Source organism: Arabidopsis thaliana, chromosome 2 (genome assembly GCF_000001735.4).
Source record: "Arabidopsis thaliana chromosome 2, partial sequence".
NCBI classification, from domain to species: Eukaryota; Viridiplantae; Streptophyta; class Magnoliopsida; order Brassicales; family Brassicaceae; genus Arabidopsis; species Arabidopsis thaliana.
The window spans coordinates 1,505,746-1,530,828 of NC_003071.7; the positions used below are offsets into that span (position 1 = coordinate 1,505,746).

At 37.1% G+C, this 25,083-nt stretch overlaps 7 protein-coding genes and 3 pseudogenes across 19 annotated transcripts; 6 read left to right on the forward strand and 4 right to left on the reverse strand.

Annotated features, from left to right (window-relative positions):
• Positions 1-373: 373 nt before the first annotated feature.
• Positions 374-2,764, forward strand: AT2G04310 (annotated as a pseudogene; the record flags this gene model as incomplete). The annotated part of the gene is made up of 1 exon: positions 374-2,764.
• An 867-nt stretch (positions 2,765-3,631) lies between these two features.
• On the forward strand, positions 3,632-4,165 carry AT2G04320 (annotated as a pseudogene; the record flags this gene model as incomplete). Its single annotated transcript has 2 exons — positions 3,632-3,811; positions 3,989-4,165.
• A 539-nt stretch (positions 4,166-4,704) lies between these two features.
• AT2G04330 lies at positions 4,705-7,397 on the reverse strand (annotated as a pseudogene; the record flags this gene model as incomplete). Its single annotated transcript has 6 exons — positions 4,705-5,100; positions 5,188-5,342; positions 5,561-5,760; positions 5,884-6,164; positions 6,678-6,913; positions 6,971-7,397.
• A 347-nt stretch (positions 7,398-7,744) lies between these two features.
• On the forward strand, positions 7,745-9,849 carry AT2G04340 (cytoplasmic dynein 2 light intermediate chain). The gene is made up of 4 exons (NM_126467.4): positions 7,745-7,868; positions 8,643-8,914; positions 9,089-9,277; positions 9,375-9,849. The coding sequence occupies exons 2-4, from the start codon at positions 8,666-8,668 to the stop codon at positions 9,456-9,458; spliced, it is 522 nt and encodes a 173-aa protein (NP_565311.1). The 5' UTR covers positions 7,745-7,868; positions 8,643-8,665; the 3' UTR covers positions 9,459-9,849.
• A 39-nt stretch (positions 9,850-9,888) lies between these two features.
• Positions 9,889-13,563, forward strand: LACS8 (AMP-dependent synthetase and ligase family protein). Of its 2 annotated transcripts, none has more exons than NM_126468.4 (12): positions 9,889-10,189; positions 10,330-10,856; positions 10,933-11,013; positions 11,102-11,374; positions 11,467-11,598; positions 11,694-11,867; positions 11,950-12,179; positions 12,346-12,463; positions 12,544-12,675; positions 12,749-12,883; positions 12,978-13,184; positions 13,269-13,563. In NM_126468.4, the coding sequence occupies exons 2-12, from the start codon at positions 10,341-10,343 to the stop codon at positions 13,431-13,433; spliced, it is 2,163 nt and encodes a 720-aa protein (NP_178516.1). In that variant the 5' UTR covers positions 9,889-10,189; positions 10,330-10,340; the 3' UTR covers positions 13,434-13,563. The 2 variants fall into 2 exon arrangements, with proteins under 2 accessions (NP_178516.1, NP_849934.1); NM_179603.2 differs by having other exon boundaries at positions 10,083-10,185; positions 13,269-13,562.
• Positions 13,564-13,593: 30 nt separating this feature from the next.
• Positions 13,594-15,378, reverse strand: AT2G04360 (uncharacterized protein). Of its 4 annotated transcripts, none has more exons than NM_001335230.1 (6): positions 14,994-15,378; positions 14,727-14,872; positions 14,490-14,649; positions 14,268-14,366; positions 14,119-14,201; positions 13,594-14,035 (listed from the first exon to the last, which is right to left on the reverse strand). In NM_001335230.1, the coding sequence occupies exons 1-6, from the start codon at positions 15,039-15,041 to the stop codon at positions 13,900-13,902; spliced, it is 672 nt and encodes a 223-aa protein (NP_001324050.1). In that variant the 5' UTR covers positions 15,042-15,378; the 3' UTR covers positions 13,594-13,899. The 4 variants fall into 4 exon arrangements, with proteins under 4 accessions (NP_001324050.1, NP_178517.2, NP_001324049.1 ...); NM_126469.5 differs by having other exon boundaries at positions 14,947-15,378; NM_001335229.1 differs by having other exon boundaries at positions 14,119-14,366; positions 14,947-15,378.
• Positions 15,379-19,283: 3,905 nt separating this feature from the next.
• Positions 19,284-21,130, reverse strand: AT2G04378 (Beta-galactosidase related protein). Of its 2 annotated transcripts, NM_001124794.2 has the most exons (2): positions 20,040-20,546; positions 19,284-19,950 (listed from the first exon to the last, which is right to left on the reverse strand). In NM_001124794.2, exons 1-2 carry the CDS (start codon positions 20,422-20,424, stop codon positions 19,895-19,897), a joined length of 441 nt encoding a protein of 146 aa, NP_001118266.1. In that variant the 5' UTR covers positions 20,425-20,546; the 3' UTR covers positions 19,284-19,894. The 2 variants fall into 2 exon arrangements, with proteins under 2 accessions (NP_001118266.1, NP_001118265.1); NM_001124793.1 differs by having other exon boundaries at positions 19,586-21,130.
• Positions 19,897-21,022, forward strand: AT2G04380 (uncharacterized protein; the record flags this gene model as incomplete). Its single annotated transcript, NM_126471.1, has 3 exons — positions 19,897-19,997; positions 20,383-20,639; positions 20,684-21,022. 3 exons carry the CDS (start codon positions 19,897-19,899, stop codon positions 20,755-20,757), a joined length of 432 nt encoding a protein of 143 aa, NP_178519.1. The 3' UTR covers positions 20,758-21,022.
• Positions 21,131-21,143: 13 nt separating the features above from the next.
• Positions 21,144-22,832, forward strand: AT2G04390 (Ribosomal S17 family protein). Its single transcript, NM_126472.4, has 2 exons — positions 21,144-21,356; positions 22,151-22,832. The coding sequence occupies exon 2, from the start codon at positions 22,166-22,168 to the stop codon at positions 22,589-22,591; it is 426 nt and encodes a 141-aa protein (NP_178520.1). The 5' UTR covers positions 21,144-21,356; positions 22,151-22,165; the 3' UTR covers positions 22,592-22,832.
• A 349-nt stretch (positions 22,833-23,181) lies between these two features.
• Positions 23,182-24,250, reverse strand: AT2G04395 (Nucleic acid-binding, OB-fold-like protein; the record flags this gene model as incomplete). 5 transcript variants are annotated; one of them, NM_001335231.1, is made up of 4 exons in its annotated part: positions 24,083-24,250; positions 23,843-23,979; positions 23,685-23,771; positions 23,338-23,421 (listed from the first exon to the last, which is right to left on the reverse strand). In NM_001335231.1, the coding sequence occupies exons 1-4, from the start codon at positions 24,207-24,209 to the stop codon at positions 23,338-23,340; spliced, it is 435 nt and encodes a 144-aa protein (NP_001318197.1). In that variant the 5' UTR covers positions 24,210-24,250. The 5 variants fall into 5 exon arrangements, with proteins under 5 accessions (NP_001325231.1, NP_001325230.1, NP_001325229.1 ...); NM_001335232.1 differs by adding an exon at positions 23,182-23,205 and having other exon boundaries at positions 23,342-23,979; NM_001335235.1 differs by having other exon boundaries at positions 23,220-23,421; positions 23,696-23,979.
• Positions 24,251-25,083: the final 833 nt, after the last annotated feature.

The following is a 25,083-nucleotide window of genomic DNA, read 5'->3' on the forward strand; positions in this document are numbered from 1 at the left end:
CCAATTAGATTTGGGTTATTGTGTTTTAGCACCTACATTAGAAGTTTAAGTATAGATTTAGGCTTCATTTGGTCTGTTAATGGGTAAGCAATTGATTTCACATGCTGATTCATACTAAATTGAACTCAAATCGAATATTTGTTCTTGTCGCGAAAATAATACTGGTCGAACTAGCTATAGTAGTACCGTTATTTATATAGATAATATGTTTTAATAGCACCAGTATTACTTAGACACGTAGTATTTCATATATGTAATAGTATTACTCACACATGTAATATTTCAGAATTAGTACTAGTATTACTGAAAATGTACTAGAATCGGTAATACTAGTAATATTGACTGAGTATGTGTATTGTTTTGGCAGGTTACAATGAAAGAGAACGTGATCATATATTTTAAATTCCAAGGTCGCATGTATAATGTGATGATGAAGACATTAGGGGAGAAGATTACTTTCTCAATGTTAGAAGATAGGATAATGACGAAGCTTGGATTAGATGCAAATAAGGTAAAATTGCATATGAGGTACAATCCACGGTTGTTCGGAGTAGAGGAAGAAATGAACGTTTGTGATGATGAGGATGTCTTTGTTTATGTAACATCCGCAAAAAATAATCGGAAAAGTGTTTTGGTTGTGGAGGAGATCTCTAAACCGCCCGAGCCGGAGCAATTGCTCGAGCAATTGTCTAGAGTTGGTAAAAGTTCTGTTGGTAAGAACTATACGGAGTTGAATTCAGAGGAGGATGAAATGAGAGTGGATGATGGTGCACTCATCGTCTTATTAGAAGAGGAACAAAGAACTCAACATCAACTTGAGGCAATAGTGGAGGATCACAGGACTCAACATCAACTTGAGGCAATAGTGGAGGATCACGGGACTCAAGAAGATAAAACACGCTATGATGAGTCTATGGATAATTCTGATAGGGGGGAACAGTATGTTGAGTCGCCACCTGCTGTAGAACCGGGTATGTTTAAAAAGAATGGGAAGACGGAATTGGGTTGACCTTACGTCAAGAATTTCCAAACAAGGCGGCATTGCACGAGGTGGTGGATAGAGCTGCATTTGCTAACAGTTTTGGTTATGTGATTAAGAAGTCGGATAAGGAGCGCTATGTCCTAAAGTGTGCCAAAGAGAGCTGTTCTTGGCGTTTACGAGCGTCCAATATCAGTAATACTGATATATTCTCGATTAGAAGGTACAATAAGATGCATAGTTGCACTCGGCTAAGTAAAAGTAGTAGTAGGCTCAGGAAAAGAAAAGGCAACCCACAATTAGTCGCAGCTCTCCTTCATGATCATTTTCCGGGACAGTTGGAAACTCCGGTTCCAAGAATTATCATGGAGCTAGTTCAGACGAAATTAGGTATGAAAGTATCATACTCGACAGCGCTAAGGGGGAAATATCATGCGATTTATGATTTAAAAGGTAGCCCGGAAGAAAGCTACAAGGATATCAATTGTTATCTATACATGTTGAAGAAGGTAAATGATGGTACAATTACTTATCTGAAATTGGATAAGAATGATAAATTTCAGTACGTATTCGTAGCTTTGGGAGCTAGCATTGAAGGTTTTAGAGTGATGAGGAAAGTTTTAATTGTGGATGTAACACATTTGAAGAACGGATATGGCGGAGTGCTAGTGTTTGCGTCGGCTCAAGATCCTAACCGTCACCATTACATCATAGCGTTTGCCGTACTCGACGGTGAGAATGATGCTAGTTGGGAGTGGTTTTTCGAGAAGCTAAAAACGGTTGTACCCGATACTTCAGAATTGGTTTTCATGACGGAGAAATGCAAGCCTCATAAAGGCCATACAGAACGTGTATACCGCCGCTCATCACGGGTATTGTATTTGGCATTTGTCCCAAAATGTGAAAGGTCATGCTACTCACACCAACCGAGACGTACTCGCATGGAAGTTTCAGAAGTTAAGTCGGGTCTACGTCGTGGCGGACTTCAACCGAGCGTATGACGGGTTTAAGTTGAGATATCCTAAGGCGACCAAGTATTTAGAGGATACAACCGTGAAAGAAAAATGGACAAGGTGTTGTTTTCCCGGAGAAAGATACAACTTAGACACAAGCAATTGTGTGGAATCTTTGAACAATGTGTTTAAAAACGCAAGGAAATACTCGTTAATACCAATGCTTGATGCGATCATCAAAAACATTTCCGGGTGGTTTAATGAACATCGGATGGAAGCCGCGTCTGGATCCTTAGAAAATAAGATGGTGCCTTTGGTCGAGAATTATTTGCATGATTTGTGGGTTTTTGCCGAGAAGCTGAAAGTGGTGGAGCTAAACTCATTCGAGCGTGAATATGTAGTCACATGCGACAAAGGAATAGATTATACGGTGAGCTTGCTTTTGAAAACTTGTAGTTGCAAGGTTTTCGATATCCAAAAATATCCTTGTATTCATGCATTAGCCGCTTTCATTAACATTATGGATGATGAAGATCGGAGAAGAGGTTTGGAGTTACATGATTTGGTTACAAAATATTATTGGGCGGAGTTGTGGGCATTAGCCTATTATAGGACTATTTATCTTGTTCCGGATAGGTCGCAGTGGGAAGTACCAGATGAAGTAAAGGCGTTGAAGATAGTTCCGCTGTCTAAAAAACCGAAGAAAGGAAGGAAAAAAATGCTAAGGTTTCCATCAACCGGGGAAAAGCGGCCAAAACGACAAAGGACGCAAAACAAAAGGCGTCCAAGGCAATCGTGTCAATGGTTATTATTTGGGAATACGCCTATCTGAGTTTTTTACTTTGTTTCTACAGTGATTTGTTGTTTTTATGGTATGGACTTACTATGTAATACTGTATTTCCCCTTCTGTAATACTATGTCTGTTTCTATTGTTTTTTTGTAATACTGGTTATAACAAGTAATATCATGTCTGTTTCTATCGAATTTGTGGTCATATTAGTACTACTGTTAATACTACGTTGGTGTTATGGAGTTCGAATTTGTTTACCTCAAAACTCAATGAAAATGAATACAGTGAGTTATTAACAGATAAAAATGTATTATTAATCATTTATACTTAATTAAGTTAGAAATTTTAATATTAAATTTTTTAACTTATCTTTAATAGATTCAATACAACATATCACTTATACTTTTAAGCTCACTTTTAATATTATCACCAACTTAAAATGAAAAATTCATATTGCTACACATATTTAATTTATAATTGCACAAAATATTTAAACCTCTATATTTATAAAGTTCCATCCAGTGTACTACTAAATAAACAAATTGTAAATATAGGAAATACTGCTAAACATGAAAAACATGGAAAGTAATACTATTTGAGAAATTGGCACTACCAAAACCTTAGGAAATACTATGCTGTAAAAAGGCTGCGCACATGTCAAAAATCTCCAAAAAACGGCACACACGTGGGGAATTATTTTTTTTGGTTTTTCCCCAAAATCTTTGGCGCCTAACAAATTTTGAGATTCCCTCCAAAACCAAAAATTTCACTTTTTTCTTTTTCCTCTTTCTTTTTCGATCTCTTCTTACAACTTTCTTTCATCTCTCATCTCTCTTCTCCCACATCTCTCATCTCTCTCTTCGACTCGAATTTTCTCACATCTCTCATCTTTCTTTCATCTTTCTACCATGGATAGACTGTGTGAGAGAGACCCCTACTACGATGATATGAAAGTGGCGAAGAGAGCCATTGAGCAAATGGAAATGGTTGCGATGATGGAAGGGATTCCTAAGTTTTGTCCATGTGGTGGTAGCATTGTCGAGACTCGAAAGGATGAAAAGAGATACTATCAATGCGAGAAGTTTAAGGTATGTTGATGTAGAGCACAAGTTTTTCAAGTTTGTGTAGATCTAGATCTAGATATATTTGGTATTTCAGAGTATTTCCCGTTTTGGTAATACTGCCTAGAACAAGTAATACTGCACAAGTTTTTCTAGTTTTTGTAGATCTAGATCTATATTTGATAAATATTTGGTACTTTGTAGGATGATAGAACTGATTGTATGCACATCCGTAAACTTTGGGATAAGGCTATGGAAGAAGAGGTGAGTAGCTTAAGGGAGAGTGTTGATTACAATCGGAAGAAAGTTCTAAGTCATGAGTATCTCATAGAAGAAATGCAAAAAGAATTGAAAGCCCACCGTGCAGAGATTGTGAACTGAGCAAAGTGGTATTCTGTAATCCTATGGATCCAAAGAAGTAATGTGTTATCCTATTGTTCCTTAATCTTATTGTTAATTTGCTTGTAAGACTTTCCCTATGCTTTGTAAGACTTTCAGTATGCTTTGTAAGACTTTCTCTTCGATTGTAAGACTTCTCTTTGATTGGTAATACTATGGTTGTTCAGTTTGATATTTCCAGTATATCTCCTAGTAGTAATAGTACGAGGTATTTCCCGTATTTCAGTTAACAATATCATAAAACATCCTAATAGATTAATTGAATCCAAACATAGTTTTACGAGTACTTGCGAAATCCTAAAACAAAGTCAAAGTACAAGAAATCAAAATACAAATCCGGAGAAGTTACACGAATAGTTTTCACACGTTACTAGATCTTGCACGGGTTGAACGGGTCACTCGTTAGGGCACAACAGGAGCAGCCGCATTTTCCTTGATTGTTGATTCCTCCTCATCTGGTGGGTTCTGAGACATCTGCATTGTTAATTTAGTTAAAACTTGGTATTACGCGATATTACCAATTATAGAACAGTATATCCGGTATTACCCAGATTTATCTTGGCTTTCATCTCATCCATAAATGCTTCGAACGTTGCTTGTTTTTCCTTCATTTCTATAAGCGCCAAAAAAGCTTCATTCAGCTTGTCATTGATGGAATGGAGCTTCTCCATTACATCAACTAACGTCGGGTCTCCCGGTCCAACAACTGTGGGAACTTCCTCTTCATTTGGGGCTTTCATTCGTGCATGCACATCCTCGTTGTACACCTCCTCAAATCTAATTTCACGCCTTTGACCAAGACGCTTCATCCAACTATCAACTACAACATCGTGCTTATCAACATCATCCTCTACTCCCGTGATTTCAGCCAAAAGGGGTACTTCTTCAGCCTTCTCTCTAATTATACTCTCAATGACCTATGAAAATAATAGACAATGAAATATTAGAAAGAAATAAAATCATATTTGCTCATATTTGCTCAAGGAATAATAGGAAATCCTAACCTCAGTTGTTCCGAGTACATGGTTGATTTGCTGAAGGGTAAACCTTTTCATCTCGGTCCTCTTGAAATTCACCTTGCACATCCTTGGACAACCGGCATGTGCACCCTCTTTTTCTTCTATGAATCTTTCCCTAAGTGATGGAATGGCCTCAAATGCTAAAAACTACACAAAACACATGAAATTTAATTGTTAGCTTCAATTACGAAAATGTAACAAGGATAAAACAAAAGACTTACCTCAAGCGGCACACAGAATCCGGGAACAGGCCATGGTGACTGAATGTTTGGGACGACACCGTTAAAATGATCCAATGTGTGTGAGATCGATTTTAACATGTACTCAAATGAATATCTCCCCCATGGAAATGTCTTACAAAACGTAAGATCACTTGCAGCCCTAACACAGAAATCATCAATTGGACTAGCCCTTTCTCCAGTCTTAGTAGGCACGACAATGCTGCTTGTTAGAAAATAGAGGACCGCCATCCGCAACCTATCCTTTGATCTAGCCGGTTCCATCTCCATTAGCTTGGTTTTTACGTCTTCACGTCTAATTACCCCGGTTTTGAAGTACCTGTTGGCGAAGTTCATATTACCAGCACTCTAATAATTAGCTGGATAGGCCTTGCAGTTGAAACCAGAGATCAAAGCATGCTCCCTAATACCATAGCGGATGGGAACTCCATTAACAACGAACCAAACCTCCTTCTTCTTCTCAATAGATGTCGTTCGAAGAAAAAGCATCCACATCCTCATTAACTTGTGGGTATATCCGGAAGGTAGGTGATAGATGTGCTTGAAACTCGGATGCTCCATAAAATAATTATTTTCAACATTCGTTAGAGGATGTTCCAAGTCAGCGAAGGTCTTCAACACCTCCGAGATATAACACCTCGTTGCTAACTTCATCTTCTTGGTATACTCCGACGCCGGGAAGTACATACCAAGTGGCTGCATTGCCATCGCTTCCTCCATATCCTGAAAGAAACAAACATTCATTCATATATCACTCAATTGTAAATAGTATGCCACATTATTACTCTGTATTTCCAAAAAGTATTCCCCGAAATTACCAGTATTACACAAATCGTACTATTCATATATCACTCAATTGTAAATAGTACTGCCACATTATTACTCTGTATTTCCAAAAAGTATTCCCCGTAATTACCAGTATTACACAAATCCTACTGTTCATATTTCACTCAATTGTAAATAGTACTGCCACATTATTACTCTGTATTTCCTACAAGTATTCCCCGTAATTACCAGTATAACACAGATACTCCTATTTTACTATATAGTATTTCTCAAAGTTACTAGTACTAACTACTGATAAATCACAATTGTAGTATTACTCTAAGGTATTACCCACATCCGCCAATATTACCTAAATATCAACATAGCATTTCCCAATGTTACTAGTACTGTCCACAGTTCACAATTGCATTATTACCCAATTAGATCGGTATTACGAAATGGAATACTTACCACATTTGCGATGTCCTCGTCTATGGTCCTCTCCTCCACGGGTTTTTCCACTATCACGTCCTCGTCTCTCTCGTCCTCGTCTCCCTCATCCTCCACGGACTTTTCCACATTGACGTCCTCGTCGCTCGCGGAGCTCCTCTCCTCCTCCTCCTCGATAACGGCTAGGCCGTCATCTTGTCTCTCCGCCTCTTCCACGGGATTAGCACACGCGAGTTCTTTGTTTGTCTCCGTCTCCTCTGAATCGGAATCGGAGCCCAAGGTTTGGCTACTACTCCCTGATTATTCTTCTTCACTTCCTTCTTCTTTTTCATTTTCATCTTCCACCTCATCAGTTTGCATATTCTCTTGAGTTTCTTCAGCCGGAATATGCTTCAGAGCATCATAAAACGTAGAATCATCAAGCATCGGGCTCTCCGTCGTTGGAGCCGTCGTTGGAGCCGTTGTCGTTAGAGCCGCTGTCGTTGGAGCCGCATTGGTTGCCATCGCCGTCGCAATCGTTTGTGCCGTCGCAGTCGTCTTCGCCGGCGCCTGAACCTTCGCTTTCTTCGCCGGCGCCTGAACCTTCTCTTTCTTCGCCGGCGCCTGAACCTTCGCTTTCTTCGCCGGCACCTTCTCCTTCACTTTCTCCGCCGGCGCCTTAACTTTCTCTGTCTTCGTCGGCGCCGGCGCTTCTATCTCCTTTCTTTTCCCTTGACCTCCTCCACGCGTCTTAGGCGGCATGACTGATTTCGAATCGGAAATAGAACGGAAATACTGGTGAAAGCAAGAAGAACGCTCGATTGAATTTAAAGAAATAGGGAATGTTGTGGTTAATTTCAGCGGTTACTAAGGAGAAGAAGTCAAAAAATCGAAAACGGTTGTAATGAGAACAAGAAACAATTTCGAATTGGAAAATCCCTGGAAATATTAAGGTTTTTTTTATTTGATTTTCAAATAAAGAGTAAAAGTGGTTCGGGTGGTTTGGTTCGGAAACGAACCATGATTTTTCTGGTAATTAATAGGTTCGGATAAGGATATACTAGTAATATCCATCTATTTCGAATTAAGAAAAAATAAATAAATTATTTCTGTTTTTTACAATGATTTTTTGGCTTCCTCTTTGCAAAAAGGACTGCCAGACGATTTTTCGATTTTGGAAGACCGTGGAGATCAAAACAGTCTCTTTTGTCTACTCAGTCCCCTCTTGATCTGGTACGTTTACATCTGCAATCTCCTCATCTCTTTAACCCATTTTCATCTCTTCCCTTAGAGTTTCAATCATCGAACAAAATTATTCTGATTTGGTCATTGATTTGCTTAAAGAATGATCTTTCTAGTTCAAAGCCAAGTTTTTTCAGTACCCATCTCGATATCTCTTTGTCCCTTGTTGCAAAAATGTCGAATCTTTCATATGTCTCATGTTGAGTAAAAGCTGCATACAAAGTGTTCGTAAAAATGCCGCAACGAAAGTTACTTGACATTCCAGATCAGATTATTATTTTTACATATAGTATGCCTATAGAATTATTTCTTGAAAATTTGGGCATGTCAATAAATTCTTGTTGCATAGCGCATTAGCAGATTCTAAGTATAGCACAGTAAGTAAGTTGCAATTTGGTTTGCATATCGATTTAGTTTTAGTATGGTCAGCTTCTTATTAGGATTATCAAGGAACTTAGGACTTGCGGTCTATGTGGTGAAGCTTCTGTGATGATCTCTGAAGTGTTTTTGTTGAGGACATTATGAGAGAGAGAGGTATAGTCTCCACCATGTCCAGGATAGGTGTGTTCTTGTAATAGGGCTTCTGGTAAAAGAAAAAGAGAGACTTTTCCACATGAGCTTAAATCTGTCGCATTTTACTTTCTGTGATTGAACTTTATATGCAAAACTGTCCATTAAAAGTTAATTTCTGCTTGATGCTTGTGTTGGAGTAGGGCTTATGGTTCCAGTTTGGCTAAACTGTGTTTTTCTTTATCTTTGGCATAGAAAGAAGATCCCTGTTTCTGGTTATGATGTCTCGACAGAGTCAGTTATTTACATTGCTTAGGAGAAGGTTTCATTCACCGTCTAATGATGCCCCAACGGAGACCTTAAGAAAGAAGATAGCCGATTTGCAAAAGAGTAAGAAGCGAAGGAACCCAATAAAGAACCAGTTTCTAGTTGAGGTTCCAGAATCAAGATCATATTTAGACACAGCAACGATGCCTATGTTCCTCGCTGTTGTAGGTATCGCATTATTTGCAAAGGTGCTAATGATGGTAAGCCTTCCTCTGTCATCTCTTTGAATGCGTCTTTCTTGTCAGTGACTTTAGCAGCTGTTAAGTAGAAGTTGTTTCGTAATTGAGCTGTTAGATTGCTTTATACTTTTTTGTGCAATTGAATTAGGAAGGATCTGTGGAAATTGCTGATTCTCAGTATTGGTTTGTTGTTAGATCGATGATTCGAAATCGCAAGAAATGATTGAACGCAAGATAAAGAATGCACCACAGGGGCAAGGCACGGTACGAATGATCGATCGTGAGGAGTGGGATGAGTTTAGAGAAGTAAGGCCAAGAACACCTTTTGAGTCAAAGCTTGCTCGCCCAAATGCACAAATAAGAACTGGAGAACCTGTGCGCAAGGTAAACCGCTCTATTAAATCACCAATCCTTGCAGTATCTTACCAAATCATATCGTCACTCGATGACCAAACCTTTTGCTTGTTTCCTTTTTAATCAGGATGACTTGAAAAACTGGACAATAGACGTGCTAACAAATGCTCTTGAACGAACCGAAGAAAGTGTTCGCCGTGGTTCCAGTTAGATTTTCTTTCCTCAATTCAATTGGAGCTTCCTAGTTAATAGACATATATATATCTTGAGAATTTGGTACTCAAGAACACTCTCGGTCATCTCCTAAGCGAACATAGGCATCATTTAGGACAGTTGAGAGAAGGAACAGAAGCTGTCTTGTAACGGAGAAATCTTTGAAATGGAGATATGAATATTCTTACTTTGTTTTGGAACTGCTTTGTGTATTCATATGTGTTTGACTCACACATTTCATCAAAATGCTTATAAAGGGTTTGATTGATAACTCGGACTCGGTTATGGGTGTAACGTTTTAATATTTAAAATCGCAAAATTGGAACCGCTTTTTTAAACTGAGTGAAATATAGCGTTTTGAAAAAAGACGTTTCTGGTGGCTTCTGAATTGAAAAATCAGCGTTTTTACTTTTCACAATATTCAATTGGAGAATCTTTAGAACTTCAACGAAGTAGCGTCTCCGGAATTTCAGGTAAACGTGGCAAGAAAAAGCCAAACGGAGAAGCATCCACGTGTCCCTCCATTAGCCATCTCCCACGTGTCCATTACCGTACCGACGAAACATTCCTTAACCAAAGGCTTCCCGAAAAAGGACAGAGTCCACAAGCTTCGGATTGTTCACAACTTCAAAGCATCGAAAAGGTTTAAACTTTACGTTTTTCTCTGGAACCCGATTCGAAGAAATCATCAAGAAGTTTCCTTTCACTGATTTCTCAATCTATTCGTAGGTAACCCAATTCCAAAAAACGTTTCTTTTTTCTCGATGCCTTAGCTTCTTTGGATTCTGTTGTGATCTACCGATTTTGAATTTGCTTGATCGATCATCGGATCACTGTGATTAGTGTTATTGTTCCTTTCCTTTGTGTAGCTTTCGCGCTTATGGAAGATTCTGGAGTGAATCCAATGGATTCACCATCTAAAGGCAGTGACTTTGGAGTCTATGGAATCATAGGAGGTGGAATCGTGGCTTTACTTGTGCCTGTGTTACTCTCTGTGGTGTTGAATGGAACCAAAAAGGGGAAAAAGAGAGGTGTTCCCATCAAAGTAGGTGGCGAGGAAGGTTACACAATGCGTCATGCTCGAGCTCCTGAATTGGTTGATGTACCTTGGGAAGGAGCTGCTACTATGCCTGCTTTGTTTGAGCAGTCTTGTAAGAAGTATTCGAAAGATCGGTTACTAGGAACTAGAGAGTTTATAGATAAGGAATTTATTACTGCTAGTGATGGGAGGAAGTTTGAGAAGCTTCATTTAGGAGAGTATAAATGGCAAAGTTATGGAGAGGTTTTTGAACGTGTTTGTAACTTTGCGTCGGGGTTAGTTAATGTAGGACATAATGTTGATGATCGTGTTGCTATCTTTTCGGATACTCGTGCTGAGTGGTTTATCGCGTTTCAGGTTTGTTTATCAACTATTGTTTTGTTGGTTTGGCTTGAATTTGTCTGATGAAATGGTTGGTGTTGTAAATTTCCAGGGATGTTTCAGGCAGAGCATAACCGTTGTTACTATTTATGCTTCTTTAGGAGAAGAGGCTTTGATTTACTCACTCAATGAGGTTGGTAGGGGAAGTTTTGAATGTGTATGTTTTTTATTAGTAAATTTGGTTGTTGGATCTCTGAATCTTGCTTGTGTATTGTTGACAGACTCGAGTGTCAACCTTAATATGTGACTCAAAACAACTTAAGAAGTTGTCTGCGATACAATCAAGCTTGAAAACTGTGAAGAACATTATTTACATTGAAGAAGATGGAGTAGATGTTGCTTCTAGTGATGTCAATAGTATGGGTGATATAACTGTTTCGTCGATCTCTGAAGTTGAGAAACTTGGGCAGAAGAACGCTGTTCAACCGATCTTACCTTCGAAGAATGGAGTTGCTGTTATAATGTTTACCAGTGGTAGTACTGGTCTACCAAAGGTATGTGTTGCACTGTGTCTTCTCTTTTCTTTATGTGTTTTGTTCACCTGAATTCTTGATTGGTGTACCTTACATTGTGTGCATTCACTCAGGGAGTTATGATTACCCACGGAAATCTTGTCGCAACTGCTGCAGGAGTTATGAAGGTGGTTCCAAAGTTGGATAAAAATGATACATATATTGCGTACTTACCTTTGGCTCATGTGTTTGAGCTGGAAGCTGAGGTATGTTGCTGTACTCTCTCTCCCTCTCTATGTCTCTCTCATTTTAACTGCTAACTTATTTTCTTACTGTTTCTTGCCAAATCATGGTTTTTCAGATTGTGGTCTTTACCTCAGGTAGTGCCATCGGTTACGGCTCAGCAATGACTTTAACTGACACTTCAAATAAAGTTAAGAAAGGAACCAAAGGAGATGTTTCAGCTCTGAAGCCAACTATAATGACTGCAGTTCCAGCTATTCTGGATCGTGTCCGAGAAGGAGTTCTTAAAAAGGTACCATCTTAGAGACGACAATGTTGTGTGTATTGTTGGAGTTACTTACTAGATACTTCAATTTGTGTATGTAATAATCTAGGTTGAGGAAAAGGGAGGGATGGCGAAGACCCTTTTTGACTTTGCATACAAGCGCCGGTTAGCAGCTGTGGATGGAAGTTGGTTTGGTGCCTGGGGTTTGGAGAAAATGTTATGGGATGCTCTTGTCTTCAAGAAAATACGCGCTGTGCTTGGAGGACACATCCGTTTTATGCTCGTTGGAGGAGCTCCTCTGTCTCCTGATTCGCAACGCTTCATCAATATCTGCATGGGGTAATGTAGTCTCACATCTGATATTTTCATATGAGTCTTGTCCCATTTTGGCTTAGACAAACACCATTTTGGTGCCTGGTTTGTGTTTATCTGTATTCTTCTTTGCAAATTCACAATGCTTGGGATTAGTTTGTTCTGATTATGATTGTGCATTATTTTCTGTTAGGTCTCCCATCGGCCAAGGATATGGATTGACTGAAACGTGTGCTGGAGCTACGTTTTCTGAGTGGGACGATCCTGCTGTTGGTCGTGTTGGACCTCCACTTCCATGCGGCTACGTTAAGGTTTGCAGACAATCTTTAACACACCATGTTGACAATGTGCAAGTTTATTGTAATCATGAGTAACAAATTTCATCTTGCAGCTCGTTTCTTGGGAAGAAGGTGGCTACAGAATTTCAGATAAACCAATGCCTAGAGGGGAGATTGTGGTAGGTGGTAACAGTGTAACAGCAGGTTACTTCAACAATCAAGAAAAAACCGATGAGGTTTACAAGGTAAAGCACATTCAGGGAGCTTAGTTGATCCGCTTGCTATATAGATTTCTGAGAATCCATGTGACGATTTCAGGTCGATGAGAAGGGCACAAGGTGGTTTTACACCGGAGATATTGGGAGATTCCACCCTGATGGATGTCTCGAAGTCATCGATAGAAAGAAAGATATTGTTAAACTTCAACATGGGGAATACGTATCCCTTGGAAAGGTTTGCCTATAGAACTTAAATTCTACATAGAGGATGGTGGTATATGATAAAATCTCATCATGCTCTTTCATTGCCTGGATCACACAATTCACAGGTGGAGGCAGCTTTGGGTTCGAGCAATTACGTTGATAACATCATGGTCCACGCAGACCCAATTAACAGCTACTGTGTAGCTCTTGTTGTTCCATCACGAGGAGCATTAGAGAAATGGGCAGAGGAAGCTGGAGTTAAACACAGCGAATTCGCTGAGCTATGCGAGAAAGGTGAAGCAGTCAAGGAGGTTCAACAATCTCTTACCAAGGTTTGTATTTTCAATAGCTGTCTCAGGTTTTTCACAATTACGTTTGGTAAGTATATGTATTACAAAATATTATTATCATTTCAGGCCGGGAAGGCGGCAAAGCTCGAAAAGTTTGAGCTTCCAGCAAAGATCAAGTTGCTGTCAGAGCCGTGGACACCGGAGTCGGGATTGGTCACTGCTGCTCTTAAGATAAAGAGAGAACAAATAAAGTCCAAGTTCAAAGATGAACTCAGCAAGTTATATGCCTAAAAACTTTTCTTGGACTTGTGACAAACTCCATATATTTCAGTCTGACTTTCCACATTTTGTTATATCTACAATAAACTTGAAGTTTTTCTCCTTTTGTTAATTCAATACCTATATGATTCCACTTCCATCAGCTATAGCCTATAGAAGAGAGTAAATCATTGTGGTATACAAGGAGCTGAAGTATTCGAAAAGTAGACGCGGATCGAAAAACTCCTTTAGGTAAAACTTCTCTGCTTTATTAACCATATGAAATCCTCTGAAAACAAAAGGTACAAATGAAATCCTCCTTATGATCCGGAATTAGGTTTTGTATTCTAGAATACGTTTGTGACGTTGGTGGTTTATCATGTTCATAATGTTATCATCAGCATTCATGCATCAGAAATATGATGGTCGGTCCTGTGAAATCTTCCTGGGGCTTCTGGACAATAGTCTTGTCATCGAGCAAAAGAGAAAGTTGATGTTGCTATTGATTTGGGTCAGATGATGCAGTATCTTTGGGAGCTATCGTCTCTGACACTGCTGGTCGTAGGAGTAGATACAAAGAAGGTCCCAAGAATGGAATCACCGATACCGGTAACAGCCAACTGCCTTTATCAAACCTGATAAAGAAGCAGTGCGTTTAGAGAAACAGAAAAAGGTTTGAGTGAGTAAACACCGCAAACTAGTTGTACATAGAACTCACCATTTTCGGGTGGTCATGTCGTTGTAAACCCAAAACGGAGCAAATGCAGAGAGTAAACAGAAATCAAGACTTGTAACATGAATCTGCATTTTAGTTTAGGTCAAATATGAGGACAGATACGAAAACATTTCCAGGGAAATGAGGCTTACAAATTTGCTCTCTCGAAAGTACTGATAAAACTCCGTCCAATCACCGGCATTACCGACAACTGAATAAAGAATTATACCCAGTCCTGCAACTAGAGTGACCTGATTCATAATCCAACAACAACCAAAGACCAAAAGGCAAGAGACAATTTTCTTTAACTTGTAAGTCCAGTGATAACAAATCAAGATTTCAAAAGAGTGAGAGTGAGAGAGATAATCTCTTACCCCAGCAGTTACTTTTGATTCCAGAACATTCAAAGGCCATTGTCTCAGCTCAGTCTCTGAAACAGGAGGAGAAGGAGGATTCCACAGTGCAAAATAAGGTAACAAAGCATAAACACCACCGAAAAAGGAAAGCACAACGAAAGGCCAAGCCGGTGTTTTACTGTCCAACAAAGAGCTCTATTAGTTAGTGTTTGAAGTTCCTAAAAGAGCTTCACTTGAACAAACTATGGATGGTACCTTGTACCAGTGGGAAGCAAGAGCATGGCATAAACCAAAGGCCACAAACCCATGATGTACCATAACCCAACAAGGATCTGATTCATTCTAAAACCATCATCACCTTTCAAATTCAAAAGCTTTTTCAAAAAGTACAAGTCTTGTGTCTGCAATACAAAAACCTAAGATTATATTATGATTGCAAAATCGTAACTTTATGAAGTATTTGAAGATTGCGTACGGGTGTTTGATCAGGAGCGAGATTGAAGCAATAGTACAAGAGCGCACCCCAAAGCGCAAAAAGCAAAATTGAGCTAGACCAGTCTCTTCCTTCATCTTGAATTTGAGTCTTCTCTGGTTCTTCTGGGTTGTTTGAAGAGCTTTTGCAGATATGGAAGAATGTGACTTTCTTCTCGTATTTCGGGAAAAGGGCAATTCTATGTGGTGAAGAAGAAGCTCGTGATTGAAGAAGAAGAAGGAGGCTTGAGGATTGTGTTAGGGTTTGAGGTCGAGTGGAGGGTTTAAGAAGACGTGGAAGGCGAGAGAAGTTGCAGGAGATGAGGCTTATGCTTCCCAACATTTTTTCTTCTTCTCTTCCTCCAATCTAGTTGACCTTGGTTGGAATTGAACGCATTTATTGGTTCGGTTCGGATCGGATACCGATTTTTCGGGTTTGAAAGTATAGAAACCGATTCGGATATTTTGAGATTTTGGTTTCGGATTCGGATCGGATGCTCGGATTCGGACATTATGCCCAGCTTATAGATTAGTAAAAAAATAATTATCTTAAAGATAGTAATATGAATAATATTTTGGTTGGTAGATTAAGTTATTTTCCATGATTTTTTTTAAAACTTGAAAACATATTACATGGCAACATAACATATCCTGTAGCATATTAATAATAGGATAAGTCAGACCATTATTGAAATGTTGATATTATAAATCATATTTTGATTATTGTTTTAGCATAATTATGAATAGTTCTTCCATAGTTCTTTCAAATTTGTAAGTTATTTAAATTGATCTAAAAATTATTTAAAAGATCTCAAACTAAAATATTTCATCTACTCAGCAATCAGAAGTGAACATTTTTGAGCATAAGAAATTGATATAATGTAGCAAGTAATATCTGAAGAACCAGTGACTGGTGAGCTCTTAACTTTAAGAGCTTGAGTCTAGTTAGATTTTGAAACAAGGGGCCTCTTCTTTTCCCTTATTATAGTCCACCATTCTATATAACGAAATGAAAAATTGTCAACATATGCGATATGATTAAGATTCAAGCAAGGGAGAAACAAAAATTTGAATGTTTACTTCTTCAAAATAACTACGATGAATAATGAGCTCTTTACAATATCGACTTAATGCACTAAGAAGATTTTTTGTTGAAACTTAATTGAAAGTGTGTCTTGAAATTTGTTAAAGTTTTGTCGTATCGTAAAAGAACCAGATCTTGCACTCTTGACCTTTAAAAAGCTGAGAATTGGTGCATCAATTAAGTTTGTCGTCAACTTTCATTGTTATCAGCTACAAACATGGAACTTTGAGAAAAATTTCAATAGTTTTCATACTTTGCGACACCACAACCACTTTACTCTCCTCAATCTCCTCTACACTTTGCACCTTGGAAGATAACATTTTGAACTCGGATTTTGTAAGATTCAAGCTTGGGAGTTGCTTCCATAAGTCTGTCCATTGCGGTGTTACTTTACTATTTTGAATGTATTTACAAGTTGTTAGTCTCGTAAGAATCTTTGACGTGAAATGATTTTACGGTAAATCTTGAACACAAGTCAATACATCTACAAAAGAAAAATATATTAGCAATACACGACCTAAGATATGTAAAATTTATTTATTCCAAATTCACAAATAGAGTTAAAGTAAATAAGCTTTGTATTTCACTAAATCGAGAAATTATTCGGTAAAATTAAGATACTATACATAACAAGTAGATAAGTAATTTGGTAAAATTATATAGATGTAGTAATTATTTTTTTTAAAATAATATTTTAAAACTATTTTAGCATTATGTAATTTTTGTTTTTAAACTTGAAATGATTAAGTAAAACTAAAAAGGTAGGAAAATGAGTCTTTTAGTTTCAACTCTAAATTTGAAAAAAAAACATTAAAAAGTAAGGAAACAAATATGATAACTATCTTAAAAATATGAGTCATTCTACAAAACTCTCATCATTTTAAAAACTCCAGGTTCTTGGAATTTATCTCTCACGTACAAGAGCTATCTCTAGCAAAATAAAAAATCACGTACAAGAGCTATCTCTCTCAGTTTCCAATCCACAAGTTCAAGTGCCGACCCTGAGAAATTTGGGATCTTAGCAAATTTTTATTTAGGGTTTTCTAGACAAATTTCAAACAATCAAGACAAAATTTTAAACATTAAGAAAGTTGGAGGCCTATTTTTTGTTATTTTTTATTTTATTTTTTAAAACAAAAAGGGGCCCTAAGCCCATTAGGGCCGGACACGGAGCGGATTTCTGAGATTTTGGTGGTATTTGTGATCCGTTTGCTTTATCAGATTACTTAGTTTTCCGATTTGTATTTGCTTTGTTGGAGACTGAATATCTGGCTGTACGAATATCCGTTAAAATCTAAACTCTTTGTTAGATATCCGATTAGTTAAATATTATTTTTTTAAAAGTAAAAAATACAAAAAAATTAAAATTTAATCCCAAAAGTAGTAAAATTTTATCAAAAATAATAAATTTTTATAAGAAATATAGATTTGTCCTTTAATTGTTAAAACTAGTAGTTCAAATGATTAATTAGGTGAATATAATATTATAAAACACATATAAGAACAATAAAATTAGAATTTATATATGCAATTATTTATATATATATATATATATTCCAGAGCGTAATGGATATACACCTATTAAAGTTATAGTATTTGTTACTTTGATAAATACCTATTTTTATATTTGATTTGTTTCCTAAATTTACAAATATCCGGTTTTTTCAAAACAAATAGAGTCGAATAACGGATTGAAGCGAATCCTAACGAATATTTTGCCCATCTCTAAAGCCCATGTTTCATGTCACTCAGATCAAGGCCATAACCTACTCTTTATGGAGCTATGTATATGGAATTTTCCAACCTCACCCTACATTGTATGTGTTTTGATTAATCACTAAACCATCTTGGTTCAACCAATCTACACAATGATCCGATAATTTGAACTCTTCCTAACCAAAGTATAGAAGACTTCCCAACCTAAATAGTTTAGTAAAAGAAAAACAATCAAAATGTGACAAATCAAAGGTAAAGACTAGACCAGTCTCTGCTCAACGGCCTGGATTTTTGGTTAAACTGAGTAAACCAAACCAGAAAAACCGAATCATTCGATTATCGGCGAATTGAAGTAGCAAAGGAGTAAACCGTTCGGAAAAATTAATTGGAGCTATCGGTATTCGGTTCGGGTCAGTTCGCTTATCGGAGTCCAATCTGGTTAACCTAAACTGAGTATTAGAAACCGTATAGAAGGTTAATGTTTCATTAACCCAATTGTTGGGTTCCACTCTCTCGACTTCTCTCTGCCTCCAACTCTTTTGAAACCAAACTTCTTCACTTTCTTCTTCTTCTTGACAAATTCATCATCTTCTACATCTTCTTCCACTTTCCAAATCTTAACAGCGAATTTCATAGGGGTAAGGTCTTCTTCTTTCTCCTTTCTTAATCGTTTTTTGTTCGATAGTTTGTTTTGTTGTTTGCTCGCTAAGATCTACTTCTATTGTTTTATCTATGATTTTGTGCTTTGTTTACGGTTACTCTATTGTGTATGTGTATTGATTTTGAGCATTATAGAGTTAGGGTTTAATATAAACTTTAAAATCTGAGAATATCGATTGTTAAAATCTGAAAATCTGAGAATATCGAATGTGGTATTTCATACCTTGGATAATAATCAGTCTACATTCAACAATCAGTCTGGTCATTATGATGGAAGTATACAGACAGGTCAATCTCTCAATAAGACAATGAAAAAATTGATTAAATTAGAGAAGTAGTTTTAGAAAGCAGTACAAAATTTTTTTGATGTTGTAAAATACTAGAATTGAACACTACAAAGAATTAATAAAAATTGACGAACAAAATTACTATAGTCATATTTTACATATGATATTTATAATATATATTAGTAAATTTATACAATTATTAATTTATACTATTGATGGGAACATATAATTATATAAGATTTTTAAGAAAAATTATTATCATATTAATTTATTGATTTATAACAATTTTTACACTGGGTCCAACTCCGGACCCGAAAAATTTATTAATTTATAAAAATTATTAATTTATCGAATATTAATTTATAAAAGTTTTACTATATATAACATTTTTTAATCTGTTTAAAATGGTATAAGAAAATAAATAAAAGCAAAACCAATAAAAGCAGAAAATAAAAATAAATCTATTTCATTGCCTAACCCATTAAAGTACGGATCACATTGTTTCTAATATGAACCGTTGATTAAAATGAATCTAATGGACACAACTAAAACCCTTTTGTTTTAAGCTTTCTTTTTACTATTCCCTCATTCTCACCCCTTTCATCGTATTCCTTCAATCAAATTTCCAATTATTTCTGCAACTTAATCGATTATCAATTTTGAGTTGGGGATCTCACTTCTATCTTAGCTTCTTCGATTTTGTACGCCGCTGCTTCTTCTTTTTCGTAGGTATGTTCTGGTTAACCTAGGAATTGTGTCATTGTCGAAAACTGGAGAAGCTTATTCTCTAGGTTTCAAATGTTTTGTTGGGATTTTTGTCTCTGTAGCTAATAAATCATAGGTTTGGTTAGATTCGTCAATCTCTCAATAAGACAATGGAAAAATAGTGAAATGGGTTGATTTTTTTTTTTTTTTTTTTTTTTTGTCAAACAAGATTTGTATTCATTCCATCAAATCCCCTAAGGGCAAGTTTACAAAGTCTTCAAAGATGAAACAGATTACAAAAATCTTAGAAAAGCATAAGCTAGCAACATAGGGAGATAACTTAAAAGGATAGGCCAATGAGAGTCGGAGACAGAGGCAAAGAAGCCACATACCACAAACGACTTCAAAGTGTGTCAATGACACTTCCACTAGCATGTCGAGGAAATACAAAGTAGTCACTATCAAACAATGATAATGACGTTGAGAAGAAGTCCTTTGCCTCATGGTTCGTCGATGCGAAACGCAAAGAGGGCGTTGGGACAACAAGGTGAATATCCTGAAAGATACAGATAAATTCGGGTTTGATCTTGGGTTCCAATTACAGTGGGTTCGGAGAAAAGAGTTTGGAGAAACTTGGGTAATCACCGCTCGTTAATAACGGGATCATAATGCCCATCTTCTTTACTCTTGTAAAAACAATAGGGAGATCTCTGGCGATGCTAAGAAGCAATAGTGACTGAATGGATTCAATAAATAGATGCAGCATAGATGACAACTTGAAGAAATTACGGTAATCACCGCTCCGTGGAGGCGGGATCATAATGCCGCTCTTTTTCAAACTCTTACAACCATGGAAGAAGGACCTAGGTGTTTCTAGTGGCAGGGTTCTCAAGTAAATCTTGCACCAACATAGCAAAAATGAGAGAGTATGCTCTAATTGACGTCCACAATCAAAAGATAACATGAATCGGCTCAAAATTATACTAAGGGAGAGCAAGAAAAGGTTTGGACCAGACCTGGGCTTCTGCATAAAACGTTTTGCACCACCTATATTGCAAATGAGCCTCGAAGAAAATGAGAATGGGCCTAAGCCCACTTGGCAGATTAGGTCAAATCGGGAGACATCAAAAGCAATTAGGTCTGCGCCGCCGCTCACCTTCTCTTCCTTCACCGGAGTAAGCCTTGGCCGGAAACTCCCCAACAATAAGAATCCCGAGAGCTCGAAGACGAGGCAAGAGGGATTTGGTTGAATCGCAAGGGGAGGTGAAGAAGTAACTACCGGCGGCGAGATACGGTGGAAGAAGGTTTAAAGGGAGATCGAGGAAGAACCAGCGTCGATAGATCTGAGTATGATGGAGGATGAAATGCCGTTCTCCACTTTAAGACGCTTGATTACACTAGATGATTGAGGAAACGGCCGCACAAGAGGGGAAACAGATAGCAATGTGAAATAGAGAGAAGCAGGGAAGGAAAAATCCCGACGCTGGCAAGCGTGGGCTACACCGGCGTCGGAGAAGGTGGTCAAGATAGGTTTCTCGATTATTGGACCAGAGAGCTATCACAGAGCGTCTATTGCTTTTGACTTTAGTTTTTAAATTCAATAAAAGTGTGAAATGGGTTGATTTATTATTGAATATTGATGTTGTATCTTCATACTTACTTTTAGTTTTAGTTGATGTATCAATAGCTTATATTGTTTGATAATAACACTTAGGATTGTCATTTGGTTCTTAAAACCATGGGCCTGCCAGGTCCAATTAAGTATGGACAAGCCCAAAATGAAAGGATTTAATTTGGCCCAAAAACCATTTGGGTCCAACAACAATTAAAGGCTAGGGTTTCAGTATATGGGGAAAATTTTGGAAACTCCAAAACCAAAATCGTCGCTCTCTGCCTCTCTCGCATCTCCAAATCGAAATCGCTCTCTGCCTCTCTTCGTCTCCGTCTCCATCTTTGTCTCCGGTGAGTATTGATAAATCCGATCTCTGACAACATTAGATTTCGATTGTAAGTTCTTTAGGTCTGTAGATTTTGAGTAATGGGTTTGACAACATTAGATTTATATTGCCCACTCCCACTTGTTTGTGTTGATTAGATTGTCCCTAGAAGTCACTGTTTTTGCTCTACTTATCGCTCTTTCAATTACTGTAATGTTGAATTTGGGTTTCATCTACTAACTAAGATGAAATCAATTTGAGAAGACTAGTGGATAATAGTGAACACGTTTACATGACTTTTGACTTGATAGTTTGCTATTCTTGTTGTATCTGTGTGAATTGTTATAGGTTGCTTGATTTTGATGTTCATGTGTCAAATTTGATAATGTAGCTTTTGTATCTGATTAATTAAGATTCTAATGCAGTTGAGTTTTTGGTCTTAAGATTAGGCATTGTATATTATACCAACTTGTGAAGAGGTTCTGTTGTTTTCTGAATTTCTCTTATTTTGTGTTTCATTCACCAAAAGTGTGTCGTGAGTTAATATTCTTTTAGGCTGAATATAAATGTATGTATAAAATTTGGCTTATATTGTTTGATAAGAACACTAGACCTCTTTCAAGTTGAGCGTTATGTTGATGTATATTACTTGACTCATTTTCAATTCTCTTGACAATATTTGACATTGCATTTACATGTGGTTCCTGTGTTTGTTTAGTGTTCAACCTGAATGTTGAAGTTTAAGACATAAATCATCTATACTTGGTTGTTTCTTGATTTTGAATCCTTAATAAGACATGGAATTTCTCTTCTCATCAGGTAAGTAACTGAAAGATGGGGCGTGTTAGAACCAAGACCGTGAAGAAATCTTCTCGTCAAGTCATTGAGAAGTACTACTCTCGCATGACTCTTGACTTTCACACTAACAAGAAGATCCTTGAAGAGGTTGCCATCATCCCATCAAAGAGACTCCGCAACAAGATTGCTGGATTCTCCACCCACTTGATGAAACGTATCCAGAAGGGACCAGTCCGTGGAATCTCACTCAAGCTTCAAGAAGAAGAGCGTGAACGCCGTATGGACTTTGTTCCCGATGAGTCTGCTATCAAGACTGATGAGATCAAGGTCGACAAAGAGACTCTTGAGATGCTTGCTTCTCTAGGAATGTCTGACACTCTCGGCATCTCTGCAGTCGACCCACAACAAGCTATGGCACCAATCCCTGCTTTCGGCGGCGGCAGGGCACCCAGAAGATACTAAGATGGACGATTGGCTCTCTTTTTTCACAGTTAGGGACAAGAAAGACTTGTGTGGTTGTTTATTGTTTCTTTTGATTATGTCTTAAACTCAATGTGAGACTCTTTCGTATTAATGGTTTTTGAGTTATGTGGAACCAAAATTGGAGTTCAAACATTGATGATAGTCTCTTATCATATATCCTAGTTTTTGCAACCTGTTAATCCAGGAGGTGACGGAAAACACCAGAATGAAATGTGTCCCAACTTTGATGATAGTCTCTTATCATACATCCTAGTTTTTGGCACATAAGATTATAAAACAAAATGGTAAGAGATTCTTGTCGTAAGCAGAAAGGTGGGAAGTAGTTACTGAAAGAAACCTCAAGAAGTACTAACCTCATGATCTTTTCAACTAAACGATCATCCTGAGCGATATGATGAACCTTTGTAGAGCTGGTAACGTTGATTACCCAAGATCCTCTATCAACTTCACAGAGTAAATGGTAAAGTTTCACCCAATCACCAGGTTTAACCCGATAAAAGAGATGACTGCTTAGATGAACTCTCAAGATCGTTCCAACGGTTGGAAAGCTGAGCAGTACATCTCTTGACAGTAAAGTATGAACAGAGAGACTGCTAAACATTGTACACCAAATAGAAGAAGAGTAAGCGTAGGATATGGAAAGCGTAGAGTCAAGCCTGAATGAATGACTCAGCTCAAAACAGATAATCTGAAGATTGAAAACTCTTTTCCTTGCTAGTTAATACTCACTTAGCCAGAATAGATGCTGGGGGTGCATCAGTCCCGTCCCAAACAAAAACAGCGCTCGTATCTTCATCGGCATGGAGAATCTCCATCACAAGAAACAGCAGAAAACAAGGTAGTATCAGTCAACAAAACATAAAAGGTATACAGTTTGAGCCAAAAAAAGATTTGTAAGTAACAATGAAGTGCTTTCTCATGTTAATAGAGAGTATAGAGCATATTACCCTACACACCAAATCAAAGCGTTTTCCTATCTACGGAGCAAGGTTTTGTTCTGTAAGATATACTCTGCATAGCTAAGTACCAAAACAGGAAATGAAAGCTTATTGGAACTACATTGGTAACAAACCAAATCCTCACCTTCGAACAAGGCAAAGGAAGAAACCCATCTACTACAAGCAGCGTTTACTCTTTTTCCACTATCAAAAGTTTGCATCTACACAATAAAAATCCAAACTTTATTACCTCCTCCACAAAACACACAAGGAAAATGAAGACTCTTTGTGCCTTAATGCGAGTAAACAGAATCATGTCGTCGTGGTTCTTGATTTGAGGAAGTTGTTCAAGAGTCCTACTATATACATTAACAGTAAGTCCAGGACTTGGATACGTATCATCAATTATCCGGAGAGTACAAATCCAATCTAAGAAAAAAATCCAACTTTCAGATTTTGGGTAAAATGTTAGAGCTTTCACAAAACAAATTATATGTATTTGAGTCAAATTTAGGGGGTTTAGGATAAGTACCATTGTTGCGACATTGTTTTGGTTCTCTTTGTTCAAGGACGATACCAATGAGACTGACTTCTTGGTTGATGAGTTTAATGGCGTCTTTGATTTTGATGAGCTTCGGACTGTCTCTCTTCTTCGCCATCTCCCGGCTTTGCTACAACGTTTTCAAGTATTATCCTGACGTCATTAGACAGTGATAATATGGTGAAAATGACCATTTGATTTCGGGAAACATGTCATTATTTTTTTTTGTCAATATATGTCATTTCATAACTTAACTTTAAAGATGTTTTATACATCAACTTAACGTATGGTTATTTATATATATGAACTAAATGTTAACTAATGATTTGAAACATGAGAATGTGCAGAAAAGACATATCACTATCTAGGTATAAACATTTGGATTTATTTGAATTAGAATAATTCGGGTTGGAGAATTTTCGGATTTTATGATTATTCTATTTGTTTTTGGTTAGGAAAGGTGACGAATTTTGATCATTTTCCTTCGGTTTTCAAAGAAAAAAAAAACAAAAAAAAATAGTCATAAATAAAAATTAGTTTAACCTTACTAAATTTTGTCTAAAATTTGCAAAAAACAAATTATATATAATTTTAATAAATATAACTAAATTTTTCTTGATATCAAATTATTTAAGATATGTTATTTAAAATATGTTATTTGTTATAAAATTATAGCTAAATATAACTAAATGCACCGAATTACATTTAGTTATTAATTGTTTTCTTAGCTTTTTCAATCTCGTAAAATTGTTCCATTAATTTTTGTTTTTTTCAAGTTTGAATTAACTACGTAAATTAGGTTTGGAGAAAGCAAAATTAGAATACTTTTGTAATCGAATGTCTTTGAAGATTTATAGAACAAAAGAAATTGAGCAAAATTATTACATGTTCCCTAGATGAGTGTCAGGAACTTGGTATATATGGAGTTTAGAAGTAAGGTTAAGAAAAAGGTTGGCTTCGAGGAACTGGAGTGCATTTAAGTGGATGAACCG

What these genes read in the sequence shown, in the direction of transcription:
- AT2G04360 (NM_001335228.1), bottom strand. Translation starts at nt 15,285, where the DNA reads ATGTTGGGAAGCATAAGCCTCATCTCCTGCAACTTCTCTCGCCTTCCA. An exon ending in TTGCTTCCCACTGGTACAAG is followed by an intron (nt 14,650 to 14,726) that starts GTACCATCCATA and finishes TTTGTTGGACAG; the next exon opens with TAAAACACCGGCTTGGCCTT. An exon ending in GACATGACCACCCGAAAATG is followed by an intron (nt 14,036 to 14,118) that starts GTGAGTTCTATG and finishes CTTCTTTATCAG; the next exon opens with GTTTGATAAAGGCAGTTGGC.
- AT2G04390 (NM_126472.4), top strand. Translation starts at nt 22,166, where the DNA reads ATGGGGCGTGTTAGAACCAAGACCGTGAAGAAATCTTCTCGTCAAGTC.
- AT2G04340 (NM_126467.4), top strand. Translation starts at nt 8,666, where the DNA reads ATGATGTCTCGACAGAGTCAGTTATTTACATTGCTTAGGAGAAGGTTT. An exon ending in TTGCAAAGGTGCTAATGATG is followed by an intron (nt 8,915 to 9,088) that starts GTAAGCCTTCCT and finishes GTTTGTTGTTAG; the next exon opens with ATCGATGATTCGAAATCGCA. An exon ending in CTGGAGAACCTGTGCGCAAG is followed by an intron (nt 9,278 to 9,374) that starts GTAAACCGCTCT and finishes CTTTTTAATCAG; the next exon opens with GATGACTTGAAAAACTGGAC.
- LACS8 (NM_126468.4), top strand. Translation starts at nt 10,341, where the DNA reads ATGGAAGATTCTGGAGTGAATCCAATGGATTCACCATCTAAAGGCAGT. An exon ending in TGTTTGAGCTGGAAGCTGAG is followed by an intron (nt 11,599 to 11,693) that starts GTATGTTGCTGT and finishes ATGGTTTTTCAG; the next exon opens with ATTGTGGTCTTTACCTCAGG. An exon ending in TTCAACAATCTCTTACCAAG is followed by an intron (nt 13,185 to 13,268) that starts GTTTGTATTTTC and finishes TTATCATTTCAG; the next exon opens with GCCGGGAAGGCGGCAAAGCT.
- AT2G04378 (NM_001124794.2), bottom strand. Translation starts at nt 20,424, where the DNA reads ATGCAGAAGCCCAGGTCTGGTCCAAACCTTTTCTTGCTCTCCCTTAGT. An exon ending in GATCCCGTTATTAACGAGCG is followed by an intron (nt 19,951 to 20,039) that starts GTGATTACCCAA and finishes TGTATCTTTCAG; the next exon opens with GATATTCACCTTGTTGTCCC.